This window comes from Salvelinus sp. IW2-2015, linkage group LG20, assembly GCF_002910315.2.
Source record: "Salvelinus sp. IW2-2015 linkage group LG20, ASM291031v2, whole genome shotgun sequence".
NCBI lineage: Eukaryota > Metazoa > Chordata > Actinopteri > Salmoniformes > Salmonidae > Salvelinus > Salvelinus sp. IW2-2015.
The window spans coordinates 68,880,751-68,905,348 of NC_036860.1; the positions used below are offsets into that span (position 1 = coordinate 68,880,751).

At 43.2% G+C, this 24,598-nt stretch overlaps 2 protein-coding genes across 2 annotated transcripts; both read right to left on the reverse strand.

Moving 5' to 3' along the window:
- Positions 1-967: 967 nt before the first annotated feature.
- On the reverse strand, positions 968-11,934 carry fam20cl (family with sequence similarity 20 member C, like). Its single transcript, XM_024012716.2, has 10 exons — positions 11,119-11,934; positions 10,746-10,924; positions 6,538-6,616; positions 4,527-4,619; positions 4,277-4,392; positions 3,716-3,896; positions 3,304-3,413; positions 2,936-3,017; positions 1,652-1,711; positions 968-1,419 (listed from the first exon to the last, which is right to left on the reverse strand). Exons 1-10 carry the CDS (start codon positions 11,664-11,666, stop codon positions 1,167-1,169), a joined length of 1,701 nt encoding a protein of 566 aa, XP_023868484.1. The 5' UTR covers positions 11,667-11,934; the 3' UTR covers positions 968-1,166.
- Positions 11,935-19,433: 7,499 nt separating this feature from the next.
- On the reverse strand, positions 19,434-21,697 carry LOC111981980 (dynein axonemal light chain 4). The gene is made up of 4 exons (XM_024013492.2): positions 21,583-21,697; positions 20,866-20,949; positions 20,662-20,745; positions 19,434-20,176 (listed from the first exon to the last, which is right to left on the reverse strand). The coding sequence occupies exons 2-4, from the start codon at positions 20,935-20,937 to the stop codon at positions 20,012-20,014; spliced, it is 321 nt and encodes a 106-aa protein (XP_023869260.1). The 5' UTR covers positions 20,938-20,949; positions 21,583-21,697; the 3' UTR covers positions 19,434-20,011.
- Between the last annotated feature and the right edge of the window lie 2,901 nt (positions 21,698-24,598).

The window sequence follows — 24,598 nt, forward strand, 5'->3', positions numbered from 1 at the left end:
GGCTCAGGCTAACTGACCACACAATTCTACCTGCAACACGGTAGCTTTGCTAGCTCTCCCCCTCACCTAGTTAATCTGCATTCAGTCTCAGGCACTAACTAGACCGTAGACACAGTCACATGGCTCTGCGGTCGTGGGAGTAAGCTAACCTAAGGGGTTAACACTACCCTAGCCCAACCACTCTAGCTAAGCACTGAGCTAGCTACAGCACACCTTTGGGTAGCTGCTAGCTAGCTAACACATCTCAACCCCGTGGCTATAGCGTTCTCTACTGTGCTAACCACTACTATTATTAAAAGTTTTAACATTTTTACTGCATCAGGGCTATCCCTGATGCAGTAAAACAATTTAACATTGAATAATGAAGTAAGCTTTATACAACATAATTTTGAGCGTGAACCCATTACACCTCTTTGTTTGTCTCAATTCACAGGTTTTACGCTCCAGCCAAGCTTTTGGGAGAGTGCGATGTTTCTCTTTTGGTTAGCGAGGTCATGGATAGCCTCAATTCCTCCCTCTATCAGTCCAACGACTCCTTCTCGGGGTGGGCGACGATGAGGATGATGGCGAGATTAACCTCTCGTCAGTTAACCTCAGTTAACCGCCTTACCTTTGACGAGCTTCTTCTAACCTCTCGTCTCCCATCAGTTTGTCTGATCATCTGACTACTGTTTTTGTTTTCCTACCTTTTCAGGACATTCAGGTGAAATGTTAGGACATTGGGGTCCAGATAATGTAGGAAAACAAGCATACATAGACACACAAACACACTCACTCACACGTACACACATGACTGGTAGGAACGTGTTTGAGTGGTTTAATCTGTTGCTGTTGAAACAAAGAGGAGGTTGCGATGATTTTAATTTCCACCATAACTTCCTGATATACTGCGTTATCTTTCTACTGAGTGCTGACATTGTTGTGATCAAATGGCCTTGCTGTCTGAAAAATCCAGTAACACAACTCCACCCTTGTAATGCTACAACACTTTAGCATTTTTTATTTCATAAGGCAGCACACGCAGTTCAAATGTGCCATGCATGTACACAAATAATGAACTGATTGATTGATAAATACAATCAACTTATCATCAACCACAGCTGAATCCAATGATAGACATCTTGCAGTGATGGTTTTGTAAATGGATGTTCAGTCTTAATTATTGTCTAGTGCCGGTATAAGTTAACATCATATCCCTCTAGGTCATCATAGATAACGTCATCATGGTGCTCCAGACAGGTGTGTACAGCCTGCAGGATGGTTTTCAGACGACGGTCCAGCACGGAGAGGTGTTGTACAGAGAGGAGGGGGGCCACACTCTCCAGGGGATCCTGGGATAGAGACTCCCTCATGACATCACTCAGACGGAAGCCCGGGAGGGACAGGAGACGCAGACGCATGAGAGTGGAACGACGGATCCTGAGACAGAGAAAGAGATTTGGGAGAGAGAGAAGAAAAAGACAGAGAGGAGGACAAGGAGAGAGAGAGGGGAGAAAGAGAGAGAGGAAGACAAGGAGAGAGAGAGAGAGAAGGAGGAAAGGGAGAGAGAGAAAGAGAACGAGAAGGAAGAGAGGGGGAGAGATGAGAGTCTCCTCTTGCACTTTTTTTCTGCTGCAGTTGTCCAGATCTTTATACAAGCTGATAGTTTTACCTGCAACACTGTTGTAAGGGCACCAATATGGAGGGTTCATCCACAGAATGACGCCCAAACCTAAAAATAACATAATTTCCACAATATTACATAACTGTTATATCGGTATGTATAAACTACAACAACTTCAACATATGCACTGGCGACGCATCATTCAGGGCAAGTGAGGCACAGCCCAAGCACTGTCCAGCAGATGGCCCTGTTCTGCATGTAATTCTGGCATTAATTAGTGTCACAGTATTATATTGTATCAGTTAGCAAACAATTTAAACAAAATAACTGCTTGAGTTAATATAGCAGCATACTTGACTCCTCCATGTCATATAATTGTTTTGGTCAATTTTCTTTGTGTAAGGCAGATCCAGAATGCAGCTGTTTCAGCCTCGCTCATGTGCCTTCTGTGGCGGAGGGGCAGCCAGAGAAAGCACAGAGCGTAGGCGTTGTTGATCTTCTCTGGTTGCGCGTGATTGGCTCAGGGTGATGTCACTTACAACACCGCAGCACCTACTGGAAGAGCTCACTGACGACCAGGCAGCTTCTGCCCCTTTTGGGTGCTGCCATAGAGTTACATTGGCAGTGCCCGTCCAAGAAGGCTCAAAGTCATTTGCCACAGATAAGTCTACATCTTTTCTCCAGTGATTGGACTGACGTGTGTCAACTTCATCGTTTACCACCTCTTCTAGCCAGCTGAAAAGTTATCATGAATCATGTTGACTATCTCCTAGCAAATCATTTTCAAGCCATGTAGAAAATGTCGAGATAAAATATTTTCGGTGCTCATCAGCCACTGAACATTGAAATAAGACCACCCGTTAAAAATAAAGCAAGCTGGAAAAGAAGATTCAACTGTGGTTGGTGGTGAATAGAAGCAGTGGCTAACATCTGTTTTGAGGTAGCTATACGACGCGGCTCGTTAATGCTTGATGCCACTGTTATACCCACGGAACTGGAACTATGCAATGGATGAAGTGAGGGATTAACTTTATACATTTTGTTGCTTTATTCTAAAACAAAGCGTCTTGGTAAAAGGCAGGCAGACACACTCAGAATAGTGTATTGGCTGCGTTCCAATAGTTGAATAATGTAGCAATATTGTAGACCCATGCTGAATTTGACTATGGGAAGTAAACTGATCATAACTGAATGTTAGAACGTTTGTGTCTGTAGTGGTTTCGATGCATATTAGCTTTTTTTGGATACATCCAATATTTTAATGTTAAAATCGCCACTGAACATACAGTCTGTATCACATTATAAGGTATTGAAGGAAGGTATGGTACTCACGCCCTCCCGTTGTCTAGGTGCAGCAGGAAAGTGTCATTCCCAAACTTCTCAAAAGTCTCGTAGTGATGTCTGTCCATATTACCTTGGTAGGAATTAAAGCAAAGCAATAGCTTATTGCTTTCTGTCTATTCAAAATCTGTTCCACATTATCAGTGGACTCAAACCTTGGCACATTTCTAATATGGTCGTGTGGGGGAAATGTTCCGAACATTTTGTCATTCTTATGGAATGTATTGCTTCGGTGACCCAATAAAAAGAAAAAGAGCAAAAATCAAGGTAGTGTGTCGAATTGTTACTGATTCAAGAATATTGGAACTACTGAAGTAGTAATAGTAGTAGAAGCTGTGTTGTTCAGTGTGCTTACTGACTCATGAGGAAGTCCAGAACGACCATGTCAATTAGATCCACCAGTCTGGTGCCTTGGCTGTAGGGAGGAGTCTGTTTCACTGTGTCACAGTAATCTGGGTTCTTCTCCCATCTGAAACAGTAGCAGCTCCATGTGAGGTATGGACTCGAACACGTGTATGCTTTAGTCAAATGCACGGGTTATTCCCAGTGGGGGACAATATGATACTACTACACATTATTACATTGCATTGATCAGTTGAATCCTATCAATGCAATCCAAACGTTGAATTATACCTCCAACCCATCGGTTTGCCATCTACTGTACATTATATAACCACTAATACAGATATATACTTCACATGGTTTCTTCACAACCCCTCCCATAGTTAGAGACCCCCAGGCAAGGGGCCCATTTCGGTACCCACTACCCACGGTGCCAGTTTGGTGCGGCTGTAGGAGCGTCTCCAAGGGGACCTCCAGGAGCGTCTGGGGGCCAGGGATAGGTCAGGCAGCATGGAAGCCAGAGACACCTCCAAGACCTGGGGTCGACCACACACTGGGTTCTCTGTGGAGCAGTAGTATTCACACTGGCCGTGGAAACACAAATTACCCACTGGGGGAGGTGGAGAGAGAGAGAGAGAAGGGGTTCGGTGAATAGTACAGTAAACTGACCAAATGCAAGTAGTAGGCCTACAGTGGACAGTTGTTGCCAAACATTTGGGGTCATAACCCATCTAAAAGCATTTAGAACTTTTTCTTGTGACCAGTCATAAACCCAGAACGAAACGGAAAGTAAACTGTAGCCCACCAATGCAACCCGACCAACCATTTGGAAAACTCTGGACTAGCACATAGTGCAAGCCACTATACACACACAAGCGTAATAAGGAGGAGGAGGGACATTTGGAACATTTGGTTGCTATCTGTGCTGATTGGACACACCGGGAGAGTTAGATTTGATTATGAAAGCTGATTGGACCAACCGCCACACACCAGGAGAGGTGAAGAAGGTTCTGGATAGTTTGTGGTCTGTGGTGATAGCTCTGATCTCCGTGGTTATGTTGATGAGTCTACCTACCACTGGAGGGATTCTACAGAAACCTAGCACCCTGAGAGAGGACACACACAGACACAGATAAAGAGAGAGAGAAATCAGTGGTAGCGATTTGGTAGTTATTTTCTTCTCTTTCTTTTGACACACAGATTAATCTCAGATGGGAGGTCCATATTTTATTGTTTTCACCTGTCTAGGTGGAAGGCAGCAATCTCTGCGTTGTGTCTCTCAAAGTCAGAGAAGTAGAACAGGTTGAAGTCTGTCTCTGCATCTCTCTCCTGCCTGCATAAAACACGCACAGAACAATGTGATTTTTTCCCCTCCAAAATAAGATTACTGTGAAAGAGTAAGAGTGTTATGTGACTGATACAATAAAGTTGTATTGTTGTGTTGTATTGTATAGTATCATATCGCATATCGCATATCGCAATCATATGGTATATCATACCATAGTATATCGTATTGTATGCCATATTGTATTGTATATCATATTGTTTTTTGATGAACTGCAATGTGCATTTACTATTGTCCAGGCTCAGCTCTGTCAGCTGAGGTTGCTCTTAAATGCTGATAAGACAAAGTTAATGGTTCTCATGAAATCTAAGATGAAACCATTATGCTTGATCTGAAAATGGGGTCGGAGGTGCCGTATGGAGGGTGTGAAGCAATTGCAGACCCTCCGGAGGCATGCAGAGGTCAAATTGAGCTCTGTACTGCATCGTCGTGCGCTGCCCAAATCTTAACAATGCGGGGGGCTATATATTACTCTACATTGACATGATTGGTTGACGGTCGGTGGGGCGGGAGGTCCAGTATAAAAAAAAACGTACTTCCTTGACAACAGCTCTGCTTTACGAAGCGCGAGGAGTATAAATACCCTGACTTCTGCAGAGGCCGTGTCGCAGTAAATGCTGTATGGCCGACACTGCAGATGTCGGATTGACCCCGCAGAGCCTTTTAGACTCTTCCATGTATAGTCACTATGCAGGACAAGCAAATAGAAAGGGTATCAACTTACAAGTACTTGAGTTTCTCGTTAGATGAGTGGTTCACATCTAAACCCCACATAGAGGGTCTTGTGAAAAAGCTCAGGCTCAAATTGGGGTTTTATTTTCAAAATAAGTCGTTTTTTTCTTTAAAAGTGAGAAAAATACTTGTTTCCGCTACCTTCTTGCCTGTAATTAACTATGGTACATGTTTGCCCCTGTGGCATCATTACATATTTTATTTTATTTTTTTTACCTTTATTTAACTAGGCAAGTCAGTTAAGAACAAATTCTTATTTTCAATGACGGCCTAGGAACAGTGGGTTAACTGCCTGTTCAGGGGCAGAACGACAGATTTGTACCTTGTCAGCTCGGGGATTTGAACTTGCAACCTTTTCGGTTACTAGTCCAACGCTCTAACCACTAGGCTACCCTGCCGCCCTGCTGGACACTGCACTGCTGAGGTTTGTTACAAACTCCAAAGCCTTCCCTCATCCCTGCAAATGTTTTAGTTTTATCTTATCCAATCGAAACGTACAGTAGTGAGTGCATACATTTTCATACTAGTCCACCGTGGGAATCAAACCAACAATCCTAGCATTGCAAGCGCCACGCTCTACCAACTGAGCTACACGGAATGTACCCTCTATATGAGAGTGGGCTGGCCTTCCTTAGCTCTTCGGAGACTAAGTCATTGGTACGTTTTTATTTATAAGGCCATGCTAAGACTGCTCCCAGTTTACCTGTGTACCTACATTGTCCATCAGATGAATGACAATTATCGCCTTTGCTCACAGGACAGCATCTCTTTGATGGTGCCTATTGCCTATGGAGAGCTAGGTAAAAAAGTGTTCCAGTACTCTGCCCTCTCTACTTGGAATGAGCTACAAAATGACTTGAAAATACAGGAGTTCGTCTCCCTCAATTATTTTAAAGCTAGGGTAAAAACTATGGTGGAAAATGATTTAAGGGGCGGTCAATATTTTGACCCCTAGTTGAAACACTTCAATGGGCCTGTTAAATGTATTAGCTGATGTTTTTAAACTGTAGTGCTTTACGTTGTAAATGTTGACAATTAGTGTGCTGCTTTTTCGGCCAGGCCTCTCTTGCTAAATAGATGTTTAATCTCAATGAGACTAACCTGGTCAAATAAAGGTCAAATAAATAAATATCATATATCGTATCATATATCATATCGTATCGTGGATTCTCACCTCATGGGTTTGAGGAGGGCCTGTCCGTAGTTGGGGAATGACATGATCAGCTTGAGCTGGGTACCCCCACTCTTCTGCACTGAAACACACATAACAGACAACGGACCAACCATAATAATCACACACCAGCATGCAGACCCTCAGAACACACAGACATATCACTTACCGTACATTAAAACACATGAAAGGCACAGGGTCTCCACAACATAAAGGAAATACACCATAGGTACTTGTCATTGACTGCACTGATGGCGTTATTTTGGTAATAGTACAGTATTTCTAGTGGATTTTACATAAATGCAGTTACCCCAGTTCTCCACAGGGTGTCCTCATTACATAAAGTACAGTATGTGGCTGAACATCAAAAACTGTCTGGTATCATTAGTGGTGATTCTAGAATCTAGGGGACTTTAGATAGGAGGAGGAGGAAGAGGAAGAGGAAGATGAGGAGGAGTATATGAAACGTGGCTATGGGCCAGCCCACACACAAGCTGATTATTGCGTAATCTTTTATGCTCAACACAATCTCCATACAGTATTCAAAGTGTTTGTGTGTATGCGTGTGTTTGTGTGTGAGCATATGTTGGTGTGTGTTTACATGTGTGGATATGTGAGTGGGATTTTTTATGATCAGTGCAGGATTATATTGACTGACCTCAGAACAAAAGATCAGAGGAGCTGGAGATTTCGATGATCTGGCTTTCAAGTTTCTACTCTGATTGTTTCTTTACTGTCATCCATTTGCTGACGTTCTAGTTTGGTGTAATCACTTTGTGTATTTTGCAGTTTAAAGACTTATAATTGCTTCCAGTGGTTTTACATTTTATCCTCACAGTCTATGGTTGATTGGTTAGTGTTTAAGAATTGCTTTGGGCTTTTGTTTGTTTCTTTAGATTGTGTTTAATTATTATACTCACTCACTCACTCACACACACAACACTCACACTCCCCCTTCCCCTTCCCATTCCCCTTCCCCTTCCCCACACGCTCAAACCCATACACAGTAGCCTGGCACACAAAAAAATTCTGGGTTAAAAACAACCCTATTTGGCTTATTTGGCAAACCAGCGCTGGGTAAATATTGGACAGAACACACACTGGGTTAGTTTGACCCAGCCAGTTGGGTCGCGTTAATATGGATTATACAAACATGGGTTTATTTTACCATCAGTTGTTTTTTTTAACCATTAGTTGGGATGACATTGCAGCTCCATAGGTTATTTTCAGGAGGCGTGGCCTATTAGAGACATGGGTTTCAGACAATTATTTTTGGCCACCTGTAATTGCAAATGTATTTCCTGTTCATCATGTTTGTACACTGCAAATGTCTTTTTTTTTGCACATGACATATTATAACATAAAATTCATAACATTATTATCTACCTATCCCAAAATTGAAATATCCATAGGGTCTTGGGAAACATTGATTAATGTGGCAGTGTTCAACCTTAACATGAAATAACAACAAAGCAGATGAACCGGAATGACATTTACTTTCACGGGTGGCCAAAAATAACTATCTAAAAGCCACGTCCCTGCTAAGCCAATCCTCTAGTCTTCTGAGCTCACCCACTGAGTCATATCTCGATAACCCAGCACCAATAACCCAGCACCCAGCACCAATAATCCAGCAGTTTTTAAAGAAAACAACCCAACTAAGTGACCCAACGCTTGCAACCCAGCATGGTCAACCAAACAACCTAGCATTTTTTAGAGTACTGCTACTGCTTCCCAAGGCTTCTGAACAGTCTCACAACAGACAGGATTTGAGGGCCATCAGACAATGTTTTACAGCCTCCCAGGGTAGTCTCTTCATTGTAGGTTTAGGGTTGAGCCGGGGTGTGGACATGAAGCTATGGTTAGGGTTATTGCTAGTGGTCTGTATAATTCAGGAATGGCATATATTGAACAAAAATATAAACGCAACATGTAAAGTGTTGGTCCCATGTTTCATGTGCTGAAATAAAAGATACCAGAAATGTTCCATATGCACAAAATGCTTATTCTCTCAAATGTTATGCGCAAATTTGCTTACATCCCTGTTAGTGAGCATTTATCCTTTTCCAAGACAATCCATCCACCTAAAAGGTGTGGCATATCAAGGAGCTGTTTAAACAGCATGATCCTTACACAGCTGCACCTTGTGCTGAGGACAATAAATGGCCACTCTAAAATGTACAGTTTTGTCACACAACACAATGCCACAGATGTCTCAAGTTCTGTGGGAGCATGCAATTGGCATGCTGACTGCAGGAATGTCCAACAGAGCTGTTGCCAGAGAATTTTATGTTGATTTCTCTACCATAAGCCAACTCCAATGTAATTTTAGAGAATTTGGCAGTACGTTCAACTGGCCTCACAACCGCAGACCATGTGTAACCACACCAGCCCAGGACCTCCACATCTGGCTTCTTCACCTGCATAATTGTCTGGGACCAGCCACCTGGACATCTGATGAAACTGTGGGTTTGCACAACTGAAGAATTTCTGCACAAATTGTCAGAAACCGTCTCAGGGAAGCTCATCTGCGTGCTCATCGTCCTCACCAGGGTCTTGACCTGACCGCAGTTCGGATTCGTAACCAACTTAATTGGGCAAATGCTGACCTTTGATGGCCACTGGAACGCTGGAGAAGTGTGTTCTTCAGAGATTAATCCTGGTTTCAAGTGTACCGGGCAGATGGCAGCGTATATGGCGTCGTGTGGGTGAGTGGTTTGCTGATGTCAACGTTGTGAACAGAGTGCCCTGTGGTGACGGTTGGGTTATGGTATCAGCAGGCATAAGCTATGGACAACAAAAACAATTGCATTTTATTGATGGCAATTCGAATGCACGAGATACCGTGACGAGATCCTGAGGTCCATTGTCGTGCCATTCGTCCGCCGCCATCACCTCATGTTTCAGCATGATAATGTACGGCCCCATGTCGGAAGGATTTGCACATCATTCCTGGTAGCTGAAAATGTCACAGTTCTTCCATGGACTGTATTCTCACCATTAAGCATGTTTGGGATGCTTTGGATCGAAGTGTCCGACAGTGTATTCCAGCAATTTCGCCAATATCCAGCAATTTCGCACAGCCATTGAAGAGGAGTGGGACAACATTTCACAAGCCACAATCAACATACTGATTAACTCTATCCGAAGGAGATGTGTCACGCTGCATGAGGCAAAGGGTGGTCACACCAGATACGAATCAAAGGGCTACTCAGACCCCTCTTTTACGTTGCTGCTACTCTCTGTTTATTATCTATGCATTGTCACTTTAACTCCACCTACATGTACATATTACCTCAATTACCTCGACTAACCGGTGCAATCGGCGCATGTGACAAATAACATTTGATTTGATTTGATACTGACTGGTTTTCTGATCCACGCCTCTACCTTTTTTTTAACAGATGCTTATCTGTATTCTCAGTCATGTTAAATCCATAGATTAGGGCCAAATGTATTTATTTAAATTGACTGATTTCCTTATTAGAACTGTAAACTCAGTAAAATCTTTGAAATGGTTGCATGTTGCGTTTATATTTTTGTTCAGTGTAGTTGACTCCATGTCCAGTTCATGCTGATTGATACAGAGTTGATCTCAACTCTGCTTAGTAACACAGTCATCATCTTGTTTGTGGATTTTGGGCTTCCCCTTGGGGTTGAAAGATAAAAGAGTACCATCACCACAAAGGCTCCTGCATTTAACCCAACTGACTTGGAATAGCTACAGTACTTTAGTCTAAAAGCAAGCTACAGTGGTGCCACAGGCTGTTGTACTGCAGACAGTCGTGTTTGAATTACAATATTTGTGGCTTAGTTCACGCAAAAAAGCAGTATAAATTAAAGGGATACTTTGGGATTTTGGTAATGAATACATAATCCTTTATGTACTTCCCTAGAGTCAAGTGGACTCCTGTATACCATTTTTAAGTCTCTATGTCCAATATGAAGGAAGTTATATGTCATTTTGTGAGCTAATGCTAACTAGCCTGCTAGTATCCTTCCAGTCATTGCGCTAACGCTAGCCTCAACCACCACAACCCTAACCCTAGCTTCCTGTCCACACCCCAGCTCAACATTAACATTAACCCTAGCCATAACCCAAACCGTAACCTTAACCTTAGCTTCCCCATGTTCACACCCCAGCTCAACCCTAACCGTAGTCTTAATCCTAATCTTAGCTACATGTCCACACCCCAGCTCAACCCTCTCACCTGCGCTGAGGATGCGTTGTGTGGCCATCTGTTGAGTCACCTCGGCAACGCTAGGGTCATTCCTGTCATACAGCTCCCAGCGAGAGATCCCAAGGTGGTACGTCAGCCAGGCAGGGTGGGTGTCCGCACTTCTCGTCCAATTAGCTTGGTCATAGCCATCCTCCTTGCTGTCACTCTGCCTATATGGAAAGAGCAGGGGAAGATGGATGGGGAAACAGGCCAATTAAGCAATGGGTATCACAAATGTATAAGAAAAGTAATATGCTATGACAGAATGATATACTTTGTTGTTATCTAAAAAGCATCTTCTTTTCTCTTTAATTTTTCTACTTGTTGTTATCAGTGGTCTTCCACTCCTCTTTCTCTCACTCACCACTCACTATCTTCACTGCTTTTGTCACTGTCCTCCTCCTCATCTTCCTCTTCACTGTCCCCTCCCTTGTTCTTTGGCTTCAACTTCAGCAGCCAATCGTCGTCCAGCAGATGTTTGCGTGGCAGGTTGTACAGCGGGTGGCTGAAGAGGGCCTCCAGCTTGGAGCGACTGCTGACCCGTTGGCTCACTTTGGTGGCCATGTTGGTTTGAATCAGCTTTTTGTCCTTCTCCTTCTCATTGACAATGTTGAGTGAGGCCTCCACCTTGTGGTCTATGTGGGCGGCCATTTTGGTAAAGTCTCCGTTCATGCGACTTACTGGTAATTTGTGTGAGCTGCTTTGTGAGGAAAGGGGGTGAGATCTCCCCTGTTTTCCATGGGGAATAGTTCCAGGAAAAGAGGAGGAACAGGAGGAGGGGGGGGGGATAACGCAGGATGTTTGGAGGACGGAGAGACAGAAGAGGGCCAGGATGAGGTGGAGAGCCAGGGACAGACATGTCAATACCAAACAGACGGAATGAGAGAGACGACCCACGCCCTGTCTCGCCATGCTGGGAGAGAGTGAAAACTTCAATTCACATTACCTCCAAATATAATCTGCTTTATAATATTCAAAACTCTGAAGAAGGCAGTTGTTGAGTCAAGAGTCATGACAGATTAACAGGCATAAAGGAAACAAAGGGAAATGTGACAGAGTCATAGCCGGGCAAGCAGGCGGACAGACAGACAGGAAAGACAGCCAGCCAGCTATCCAGCCAGCCAGTATTCCTGGTGCTTCAGAAAGAGACAGACAGCTATCCGGCCCGCCAACCAGCTATGCAGCCAGCCACCAGACAGCCAGCCAGCCAGCCAGAAACAGCCAGCCAGTATTCCTGGTGCTCCAGAAACAAATCTAACAATCTCCTCTCCCCATCAAAGCACAGACACAATGTGATTCCAGTTAGCTACCCTCTAGCACCGCTAAAGAGAATCAATATATTATTGAAGGCCCACTGCTCCAACATTCACAGTATGAAGCAGCAGCAGGATGGCTAATGCATTACTTACTTTGTTTTCTCACAATGTGCCAAGAAGTTGTGAGACTCTCTCTTCCTCTCTCTCTCTCTCTCTCTGGATCCTCAATAAATGTGACAGGGCAAAATTACACTTGTAGTACATTTTCATTTAGTCAATTTTTTTCCCTTTCTCTCCCTGACAGACAGCTGATAGTGATCCTGTTATCTGTGCGGTCACGCTAGTTCAAACAGAACAGAGGGAGGAGCCAGGTTAGAGTGACCGGGATGGACGTTACAGTGAGGAGGGGACATTCATACACATTACCCCTATATTTTAGGATTAGTTTTTTAGAACACCAGATACTTTCAATAGAAATACATATCGTAATGTGTAATTGGATTGAATTGTAGATGGGATTTATTACACAAGACATACACACACTGATACAGACACACACACTCTGACGGGTCGTCACCCACTGGCTCTCATTCTCTATTGACTGGTTCTCATTCTCTATTTTCAGCCTCATTAGTCTACAGCCCCAGCCCTCCGTCTAATGGCACCCTATTCCTTATATAGTGCACTACTTTTGACCACCAGGGCCCTCCCTCCAGAAACAGGACACTCGCACGCACGCACGCACACACACACACACACACACACACACACACACACACACACACACACACACACACACACACACACACACACACACACACACACACACACACACACACACACACACACACACACACACACACACACACACACACACACACACACACAGCTTCACATGTTTGTAGAGAGTGTTGTAGTAACATACTGTAGTAGTATTACTTCACAAAGCACCCAATAGCACCGACCAGATCAAATATTTGTACTCCTTCTATCCTCCTCCTCTCTTCTCTCAGCTTCATCCATCTCTCCTCAATTCCCACACTCCCCCTTTCCTTTTACCCTCCCTCCAGCTCTCTTACCTGCTGATAAATCCATTCCTCATCTACCTCTATCCCTGTAATTCCTTCCCTCCATCCCTGATTATTTCCTGATGGGGCCAGGTTATTCCTCAGCGTGCAGTACACAGTCGTTGTTAGTGAAACACCATAGCTATGAGAGAAATGACATGCATAATGCATATCATGGTACTTATGGGCTGTTCCCTATAGATGTTCATAGATGAATTTCAACCTGAGGTATTTTGTACCGAAAGTGTTGAGACAAAAGAGAGCTAGCGTAAATGTATTTATTGGTGTGTGTATGCTGGTTAAATGCATTTATAATGATGATACATTCAAATAATGTTGTTGTAATGTTGTTGTACTCAAGTGTTTTAGTACTATATCTCTTGACAAAATAATGAAAATAATCATGGCCTCTAAACCTTCAAGCTGCATACTGGACCCTATTCCAACTAAACTACTGAAAGAGCTGCTTCCTGTGCTTGGCCCTCCTATGTTGAACATAATAAACGTCTCTCTATCCACCGGATGTGTACCAAACTCACTAAAAGTGGCAGTAATACAGCCTCTCTTGAAAAAGCCAAACCTTGACCCAAAAAATATAAAAAACTATCGGCCTATATCGAATCTTCCATTCCTCTCAAAGAATTTTGAAAAAGCTGTTGCGCAGCAACTCACTGCCTTCCTGAAGACAAACAATGTATACGAAATGCTTCAGTCTGGTTTTAGACCCCATCATAGCACTGAGACTGCACTTGTGAAGGTGGTAAATTACCTTTTATGGCATCAGACCGAGGCTCTGCATCTGTCCTCGTGCTCCTAGACCTTAGTGCTACTTTTGATACCATCGATCACCACATTCTTTTGGAGAGATTGGAAACCCAAATTGGTCTACACGGACAAGTTCTGGCCTGGTATAGATCTTATCTGTTGAAAAGATATCACTTTGTCTCTGTGAATGATTTCGGTGTTCCTCAAGGATCCATTTTAGGACCACTATTGTTTTCACTATATATTTTACCTCTTGGGGATGTCATTTGAAAACATAATGTTAACTTTCACTGCTATGCGGATGACACACAGCTGTACATTTCAATGAAACATGATGAAGCCCCAAAATTGACCTCGCTAGAAGCCTGTGTTTCAGACATAAGGAAGTGGATGGCTGCAAACTTTCTACTTTTAAACTCGGACAAAACAGAGATGCTTGTTCTAGGTCCCAAGAAACAAAGAGATCTRCTGTTGAATCTGACAATTAATCTTGATGGTTGTACAGTCGTCTCAAATAAAACTGTGAAGGACCTCGGCGTTACTCTGGACCCTGATCTCTCTTTTGACGAACATATCAAGACTGTTTCAAGGACAGCTTTTTTCCATCTACGTAACATTGCAAAAATCTGAAACTTTCTGTCCAAAAATATTGCAGAAAAATTAATCCATACTTTTGTTACTTCTAGGTTAGACTACTGCAATGCTCTACTTTCCGGCTACCCGGATAAAGCACTAAATAAACTTCAGTTAGTGGTAAATACGGCTGCTAGAATCCTGACTAGAACCAAACATTGATCATATTACTCCAGTGCTAGCCTCCCTACACTGGCTTCCTGTTAAGGCAAGGGCTGATTTTCAAAGTTTTACTGCTAACCTACAAGCATTACATGGGCTTGCTCCTACCTATCTTTACGATTTGGTCCTGCCGTACATACCTACACGTACGCACGGTCACAAGACGCAGGCCTCCTAATTGTCCCTAGAATTTCTAAGCAAACAACTGGAGGCAGGGCTTTCTCCTATAGAGCTCCATTTTTATGGAATGGTCTGCCTACATGTGAGAGACGCAGACTCGTCTCCAACCTTTAAGTCTTTACTGAAGACTCAACTCTTCAGTGGGTCATATGATTGAGTGTAGTCTGGCCAAGGAGTGTGAAGGTGAACGGAAAGGCTCTGGAGCACCGAACCTCCCTTGCTGTCTCTGCCTGGCCGTTCCCCTCTCTCCAATTGGATTCTCTGCCTCTAACCCTATTACAGGGGCTGAGTCACTGGCTTACTGGTGCTCTTCCATGCGTCCTAGGAGGGGTGCGTCACTTGAGTGGGTTGAGTCACTGACGTGATCTTCCTGTCTGGGTTGGCGCCTCCCCCTTGGGTTGTGCCGTGGCGGAGATCTTTGTGTGCTATACTCGGCCTTGTCTCAGGATGGTAAGTTGGTGGTTGAAGATATCCCTCTAGTGGTGTGGGGGCTGTGCTTTGGCCAAGTGGGTGGGGTTATATCCTGCCTGTTTGGCCCTGTCCGGGGTATCATCCAATGGGGCCACAGTGTCTCCTGACCCCTCCTGTCTCAGCCTCCAGTATTTATGCTGCAGTAGTTTATGTGTCGGGGGGCTAGGGTCAGTCTGTTATATCTGTACTTCTCCTGTCTTATCCGGTGTCCTGTGTGAATTTAAGTATGTTCTCTCTAAATCTCTCTTTCTTTCTCTCTCTCGGAGGACCTGAGCCCTAGAACCATGCCTCAGGACTACCTGGCATGATGACTCCTTGCTGTCCCCAGTCCACCTGGCCGTGCTGCTGCTCCAGTCCACCCGGCACAGCCAGAAGAGTGCTCCAATCTCCACCCGGCACAGCCAGAAGAGGACTGGCCACCCCTCATAGCCTGGTTCCTCTCTAGGTTTCTTCCTAGGTTTTGGCCTTTCTAGGGAGTTTTTCCTCGCCACCGTGCTTCTACACCTGCATTGCTTGCTGTTTGGGGTTTTAGGCTGGGTACAGCACTTTGAGATATCAGCTGATGTTAGAAAGGCTATATAAATACATTTGATTTGATATTCTCTCAGTGTCTCTCGATCTCTCTCCCTGACACACACACACGCACTCACTCAGACACAGACAGACGGACGGACGGACAGACAGATCAAAGCTTCAGAGTCCGTCCTGTTTCCCTCAAAGCAGTTAATGTAGGTTGCTTGGAAACTATCCAGAATTCTCACCATAATTGTCTGTTACTTCAAACCAAAAAAAAAGAAAGGCATGGTACAAGAACAACGTTGGCCCAGTCGCCTAATGTGTTGCACCTCACTGCCGTGGCAGACTTACTTGTACAGTGTTGAGACAGAGAGAGGAAGAGAGGGAGAGTGTTTCTTGTTACAGATGGTGGGTGAAGTGATGGTGGGGCCAGCAGAGAGATGAGGGTAGAGCTCTTTGATGGCAGTCACTGTGGTTTGCGCTGGTGGTTCAGTCACTCACTGGCTACCAATGAATATTTCATTTCAATCCAGTGAAAGAGAGAGAGAGAGAGAGAGAGAGAGAGAGAGAGAGAGAGAGAGAGAGAGAGAGAGAGAGAGAGAGAGAGAGAGAGAGAGAGGAAAAAGAGTGGGAGGAGAGGGAGAAATTAAGAGAACGTAAGAAAAAAAGAGATGGAGTGAGGGGAAAAATCATGCATGGGAAATGAACAGCAAGAGGGGACACATGGAATACCAAAACATAGCGCTGGTAGCAGAGATTCCACACACATAGCCACACACACGCACAGTTAAATAATCCCTGTGTAATCCTGCATCCCGGCATTCCAAAAGGACTGTCATCCTTATCCTTATCCCACCCTCATAATGCCTTTTTTCTTTAACTCCCTAACTCTTTTTCTCCATCAATCCATCCCCTCTCCCTCTCGCTGTTCCAAGGCAACAGCTTGTGGGATAGCACAGTGCTAATCCTCCCTGTCTCCCACTGGGACAATCTGTCACTGGCTATAGAGGAAGAGAGAGAGTGTGTGTCAGACTGTGTGTGTTGGTGAGAGAGAAGATGGAGGAAGTAGAGGGAAAATAGGAGGGGGAGGCCCCCACATTAAAAAATACTACCGTTTTTTATAGAATACTACAGTACTTACTATAGAATTATATATACTGGAAAAAATATATAAATGCAACATGCAACAAATTCTAATATTTTACTGAGTTACAGTTCATATAAGAAAATCAGTCAATTGAAATAAATTAATTACACCGTCAAATGACTGGGCAGGAGTGCACCCACTGGGGATCCAGGCCCAGCCAATCAGTGTCAGTTTTTCCTCACAAAAGGGCTTTATTACAGACAGAAATACTCCTCAGGTCCTGGATAGGTGTGGTTACACGTGGTAGGCCGGTTGGACGTACTGCCAAATTCTCTAAAACGGCGACAGCTCTGGTGGACATTCCTGCAGTCAACATGCCAACTGTAAAACTTGAGACAGCTGTGGCATTGTGTTGTGTGACAAAACTGCACATTTTAGAGTGGCCTTTTATTGTCCCCAGCACAAGGTACACCTGTGTAATGAGCATGCTGTTTAATCAGCTTCTTGATATGCCACCTGTCAGATGGATGGATTATCTTGGCAAAGGAGACATTTTCACTAATAGAGATATAAACAAATTTGTGCACCAAATTTGAGAGAAATTTGTGCATATGGAAAATGTCTGGGATTTTTTATTTCAGCTCGTGAAACATGGGACCAACACTTTACATGTTGCGTTAATATATTTTTGTTCAGTGTAGTAAACTGTAGTATACTTTAAAATAATATATTATTAAAAACAATAGTATCCCTCGATGTGTAGTACTTACTATAGAATTGTGTAGTATACTAGAGAATACTATAGTAAATACAACAGTATTATCCAAAGAAAAAAAACACTAGTAAATACTACAGTAATATCTGCAAAAACACTACAGTGAATACTGTAATATTTATACCATAGTACACTATAGTATTTTTTCATGTGGGGGGATAGAGATGGAGAGGCAATGGAGCAAATTAGAGAAAGCAGAGGCAGAATGAAGACCTGAACGGGAAAGAGAGAAAGAAAAACAATATTATTTTGGTCCAGCTGAATAGACAGACAGAGGGAGAAATGAGACTACGGCAGAGAGAGCAACAAATACAAAGGAATACATGAGGGAAACGGATGACTCGGGGAGAGTGAACGAGAGACTAGAGGGTTCTGGGAATCTAGGATGATTTAGAAGAGGAAAAGAGAGCTAAGATTTAAAACCACTCTTACTGCTTGCACCCAATAACAGTGTGAGACGGAATATGGAGCAGTATGTCATTCGTTCTCTAGTCTAGGTGATAGGACGCATGTAGGTTCACTCACATCCATAGAAACTCAAATTTCAGGGTCAGTGCTGTGCTCACACACAACCTGCACTTTATGTTTACATTTTAGTCATTTAGCAGATGCTCTTATCCAGAGGGACTTACATGAGCAATTAGGGTTAAGTGTCTTGCTATATAGAACTATTTACTTCAGAACTTGACCTATAGATAAGGACCACCAAGGGCCTAGCAGTAAATTGCCTTCTCTAATATGAAACTATTACATCAAAGGGAAGATTGCTCTGTTGGTTGTCGCGTTTTTAAAGGGCGGGTTGCCCTCGGTCATAGTGTTAGCATGGTGGCTAATTAAAAGGGAACTCTGTAGGGTTTTGGTTTTTCCTAGACCTCTAGCAGCCTCCCTTTTACTCCTAGTCCACAACAGGGGTGTAATTCAGTAGCGCATAGCATAGCCAAATGTTTTGCAACGGAAAAACCAAAACAAGTGTTTCTTACTGGACAAATTCAGGTAGGTCCCTCCCCATTTCATCCCGTTTGCTTCATCGTGAATCGACACTAGGGACATACTGTATATATAAATCCCCGGTCCACATACTTTCAACAAACAACACCCACAATCGGAAGATTTGAAAAAACAAAAACATTTTTATCACTTTCAGAAATAATTTCATGTGCAATGATATTATGAATTTACGCAAAACACACAGTGTTGAAGTGAAAACAACAATACAATGCATCGGTGTTATGGTACCTGGTTGCATCCACGGTTGACAACATAAAGGTTTGTGGCATTGAGACTGTATGCCTAGTTGATATTCATTGAAATGCAATGCCTAGGCCTAGGGAGTCAGAATAGCTCATGTGATATCATCAGTTATAATATCATCAAATTCAGAACAACAAAGACACCTATCCATGACTATCTTATAAACATTGGCGTGACAGAAAACAACTATTATTTCAACAATAAGCTCTTTCATAAAAAGCCCATGGTGATCATTTACAAAATCAGATTCCATCTTCACATTCAAATTCAAGTATTTAATGTACCTTGAGAGGATATAAAAGTCCCTGTGATATCTTATCAGTTATAGGAGGAGTAGAGACACAGACAAGGGTGATTTATGGAACTCATGTCTGAAAGGTGAAGACTAAAAGACTGTAGAAGGAGATAAAAAATTATCTATAGAGAGGATTGGAGAAACAGAGATAGTGTGAATTAAGAGCAATAAGAGAGACTGAGAGAGTGTGTGTTTCTGTGTGTAAGGATGTTTTTCAGCAGATGGCATGGCAGCCCACCGAGACGACAGTGTGCCAACGTACAGGCGGAGTGGAGGAAAGACACGGAGCTGGATGCATTTTTTTTCCAAAGGTGAGCATGAGGGGATGTTGATGAGAACACACACACACCGCCTTGAGTTAAAGAAGTAGAGCAGAAAGTAATAGGGAAAGAGAGTGCAAGTGTTTCAGCCCCACTGAATTCCATCAGTAGGATAGTAGGAGAGACAGCAGACTCGTTCATGCAGTGAACTCACTGCTCTGTAGAAATGATCACATTTGTATACAGATAAAACTTGGTCATTTTCATACTGTTTGGGCACACACAAGGCAAGAGTGTGACATGCTGATATTGAATACAATATATCAAGAATGACTTAGCCTAATCAATCAATGATATATGGGACATCACAGGCACACGCGCACGCACACACGATCAGTAAATAACAAAGAAAAATACTGCAAAGCTCAGAGATGGGTGAATCATCCAGGATGTGTATATAAATATACACACACTCGTTAGGTAGAGACAGACTGGATGGGAGGGGTGTGTGTGTGTGCCTGTGTGTTTGCGTGTGTGTGCTAAGCACACTTCCACACACACACAGCCAGGCTGCCTCCAAAGAACATGTAGAGCAGGTTCTTGACCTCGTGTGTCACCTCGAAGCCAAAGCCCTCACCAATCACCACGTGCCACGAGCTGCCAAACTTTTTATCCATCGTCTCTTTGATCATCTTCGCCGCGTTCTGAAATGGAAAGAGAGAGGTCAGAGAAGATACAGAAACCAAACCAAATCCCTGGCTCCTATCCGTAAGCCCTTGTCAACACTGCCTTGTGGATTTGAGAGTAAAGGATAGAAGTCAGCAATATGGCTGAAACTGAACACTTATCCATAACAAGCATAGATAGGGATGAGGGATCCATTTGGAATTGGGCCTATGAGAGAGGAGAGGAAGTGATGGAGGAGGTAAAATACAGAGGGGAGGAGGAGAGAGAGAAAGGAGAGAGAGACGGAGGAAGAGAGAGACAACCAGTGTTCTAGTCCAGATGGACACACAGGTTTGCTGGGATGAGTGGTGAGGCAGGCTGACACAATGCCAGACTGGCTGAGTGGGTAGAGGCCTGGTTTTAAAAAGTGACAGGGTCAGGTGAATGGGTGGATTAAAGCAATAGTGAGTGTGCTGTACTAATCAAGCTGCACTTCGCACAGTGTATAGACAGACAGACAGACCTCATTATTGGTGGCAAACTTCTCACAGGCTGTGACACACAGTTCCATCGTTTCCACTCTCATCTCCTCTGGCATGTCTGTGTGCTGTGAAGAAAACAGAGCAATTCATTACAACACTCCCCATTTACTCCACGAAACCGACGGTCACATAGCCTCTACTTGTGAACCACATATGTGTCACAGCAGCGAAACGATCTGTCTCACCCTGATGAGTGGGAAGCTGTGGAGCCTCTTGTAATCGGCCTCCTCCTTCTTGCTCTCTGTTGTCTCTGCCATCCCCTTCTCCTTCTGGAGAGAAAACACACTCACATTTGAATGGAAGCCTTTTTGTTTATTTGGCAGGTTAAAATGTTAGCTATATGTTGCCACAGTGTTTGTCAAGTACTACAGTAGGTATGAGCAAAGGCTGAACTAAAGAGACCCTCCTAGTCCTGCTCACTTCGTATTTGTTTACTTCTACCCATGACAACACAAGCAATGAATGTGGTGACTGCAGGGTTAGTCACTATGGCCAGGAAAGTGACGTGCATGAATGACATTGTCATGCATATTTAGTCAATTATCAAAAATGGGTGAAAGGTACCCACAGAGTTGACTAGCTAACGTTAGCTAGCAAATAACGTTAGTCTTTATACGTGTAACGTTAGGTATGACTTTGACAGGTAGTTACCTAACTAGGCATCTTACTAAAGAGTCTGCCTACGGTAACGTTAGCTAGCTACTGTACTGTACTGTAGCTAGTTATCTTGTGGCTTGTGTAGGTTGTTGTCTTGCCTTCTCACTAACGTTCTCTTAGTTGCAATGCAACCAACGCTGCAAGTTAATGAAAGAGTTGGAAACATTGCACGCCGTTATGAGACTTTCTTCTTTGAATTCTACTTGATTATGGATAGCAAGTTAACTAAATACCTCGCGACTTACCTCTGGCTAGTTTACCACAACAAGCTAGGTCCATTTATTGTTGATATGGAAACATGTCGGCCATAGCAACCGCTTCTTTCGTACCAGACTCCCCTTCTTCTTCTTGTGCGTTTCTGGCAGACTAGAGTCCGTCTTGCGTATTGCTACCTTTCTCAGGTCGGAGTGCGAATTACACATTTAAATATTTAATAGCCTCACACCCGTAGCAGGCCGATGGAATAGAGAAACGACAACAGCTTCCTTGGTATTTCGCTCTGCCTCTCATTTAAACCCAACTCACATAAAAAAGTTATCCTAACCTCAGTATTCCGCCTGCAACAGGACATGCTTCACAGTCTCTACCTCCCCACAACTCACATTTCCCATCTTGGTGTTTACCCACTAACAATGGCCCAACCTCAGCCTTGTCAACAGAACCCCACCCTGTCTTGTTTTGCACACTTTGTACAAAATAATAAAATGCAGTACTACAGGATATTTCTTAACGTAGCTCTTTATTAGCTAGCTATAACTGGCATGTTCACTTATCGCCAACCAGGATCAAACTGACCATGACCTAACCATTTGGGTGGTCTTAACCAATCATAGCACAGTATGATATGGCGGTAAAATGCATCCAATTATAATTCAGTATGTTTACACATATGAATATTACACATCCCTCCTTTCATTCCCCATGTATACCTACTGACCCTACTCACAGAATTCTGGATAGAGAAAAAATGCCTTCCCCAGTGGTCTCTATCCCACTCACGTTGACACTCCTGGGTCAACCCCTCTGCTATGATGATCCTACATTCCACCCCCCCTACAACAGGACCACCACATCTACATCCTCCTTCAGAGCTGCCTTTGCTACCTTATTTGCAGCAAGGCTCAGTGCAACATGGCAGTGTTGCCATTGTTTATTAAAGTTTTTCTTTGTAATGTAAAAAAATACATCTTCAACCCTCATATCACACCCTCACAAACTGTAAATATATGTGTGTATGTTGTACTATCAATTGGTGAGAGAGAGCCTCAAATATCACATTCAATTGTACATACCCACTGTATACATGAATCACAGCAATGTTGGTTCCTGTTTCAATCACATCTTTGGTCATGTTCTCGTGGGTCAAACAAAAACACCCTAATGATTGGTTGACCCACAATGCAGGTGATGGCTGCAGGATGAAGTTGGTGAAGATCAACTGAAGAAATTTGCAGTCGATTGCAGTCATGACCTTTGATCACATGCTTTTTGTAAATTTCATGCAGTTGTGGAGTTGGCTCAAGGCTTGACAAAAGGGATCTGCATAAACGCCCTCACTCTTTTCACGACACTTCAAGACAGCTATGACTAAAAGTGATTTTCGTAGCAGGTTAGGAGAACATTTTCGCTAACCCTAACCCTTTCCCTAACCTTAACCTAATTATCCTACTCTGTTAAGTAAATTATCCTGACCTGCTGCATAAGTTCTCCTAACCTGCTATGAAAAAGTCACTTCCAGTCGTAGCTGTATTGAAATGGCGTGGAAAGAGTGGTTGTGTTTGAGCAGACCACACTTGTGAAGTCGGTGACCATCGTTGCATTATGGGGTTATAATAGTTGTCCGACATGTCGATTGCATGAACTTTACAAAAATCACTTAATCAACAGCAACTTCATCCTGCAGCCTTCACCTGCATTGTGGGAGGCTCTATTGTCAACCAATCATTAGGGTGTTTTTGTTTGACCCACACGAACGTGACCAAAGATGTGACTGCAACAGAAACCAACTTTGCCACAATTCATGTATGCAGTGGATTATGTACAAATGAATGTGATATTTGGGTCTCTGTCACCAATTGATTGTCCAGTGCAATGTACACATACACTCCGGGATGCTGGCCTTCTAGGCAGAGTTGCAATAAAAATAAAAGATTAAGATGGGCAAAATAACACAGACACTGGACAGAGGAACTGCCTAGAAGGCAAGCATCCCGGAGTCGCCTCCTCACTGTTGACGTTGAGACTGGTGTTTTCCGGTACTGGTACTTGTCTTCTTGCTCAGTTGTTCACTGGGGCCTCCCACTCCTCTTTCTATTCTGGTTAGAGACAGTTTGCGCTGTTCTGTGAAGGGAGTAGTACACAGCGTTGTACGAGATCTTCAGTTTCTTGGCAATTTCTCGCATGGAATAGCCTTCATTTCTCAGAACAAGAATAGACTGACGAGTTTCAGAAGAAAGTAATTTGTTTCTGGCCATTTTGAGCTTGTAATCGAACCCACAAATGCTGATGCTCCAGATAGTAGTCTACAGTCTACTAGTCTACAGAAGGCCAGTTTTATTGCTTCTTTAATCAGGACAACAGTTTTTAGCTGTGCTAAAATTATTGCAAAAGGGTTTTCTAATGATCAATTAGCCTTTTAAAATGATAAACTTGGATTAGCTAACACAACGTGCCATTGGAACACAGGAGTGATGGTTGCTGATAACGGGCAACCGTAGATATTTCATTCAAAATCAGTCGTTTCCAGCTACAATAGTCATTTACAACATTAACAATGTCTACACTTTATTTCTGATCAATATGACATTATTTTAATGGACAAAAAGTGTGCTTTTCTATCAAAAACAAGGACTTTTCTAAGTGACCCCAAACTTATGAACGGTAGTGTATATATTTTCAGTTTGTGATATGGGGCTTGGAGAAATGGTTATTATTAACAATGGCACATTAACTTGTTGCACTGAGCTTTGCTGTTGGAAAACTACATCAGTATCCGACTATCAGCTGTCGCAGATGCACCTCCCCACGACTTCACTCCTCGACTTTCGTCTGGAGTCGGTTGCTTTCACCTTACCAATCAAACGGGCCCAGTGTTTCTCTTTCATTCCATAGAGGAACGAGCATGTGAGGTTATGTCTTCCGGATATCAAAAGTGATCGAATCCATGAAATCCATAACTAAATGTATTAGTTAGTCTCGAGCAAACATTGAAAACACTAGTTAATGTCCAGAACATTTTATTGGTCTTGTACAGTCCTACTG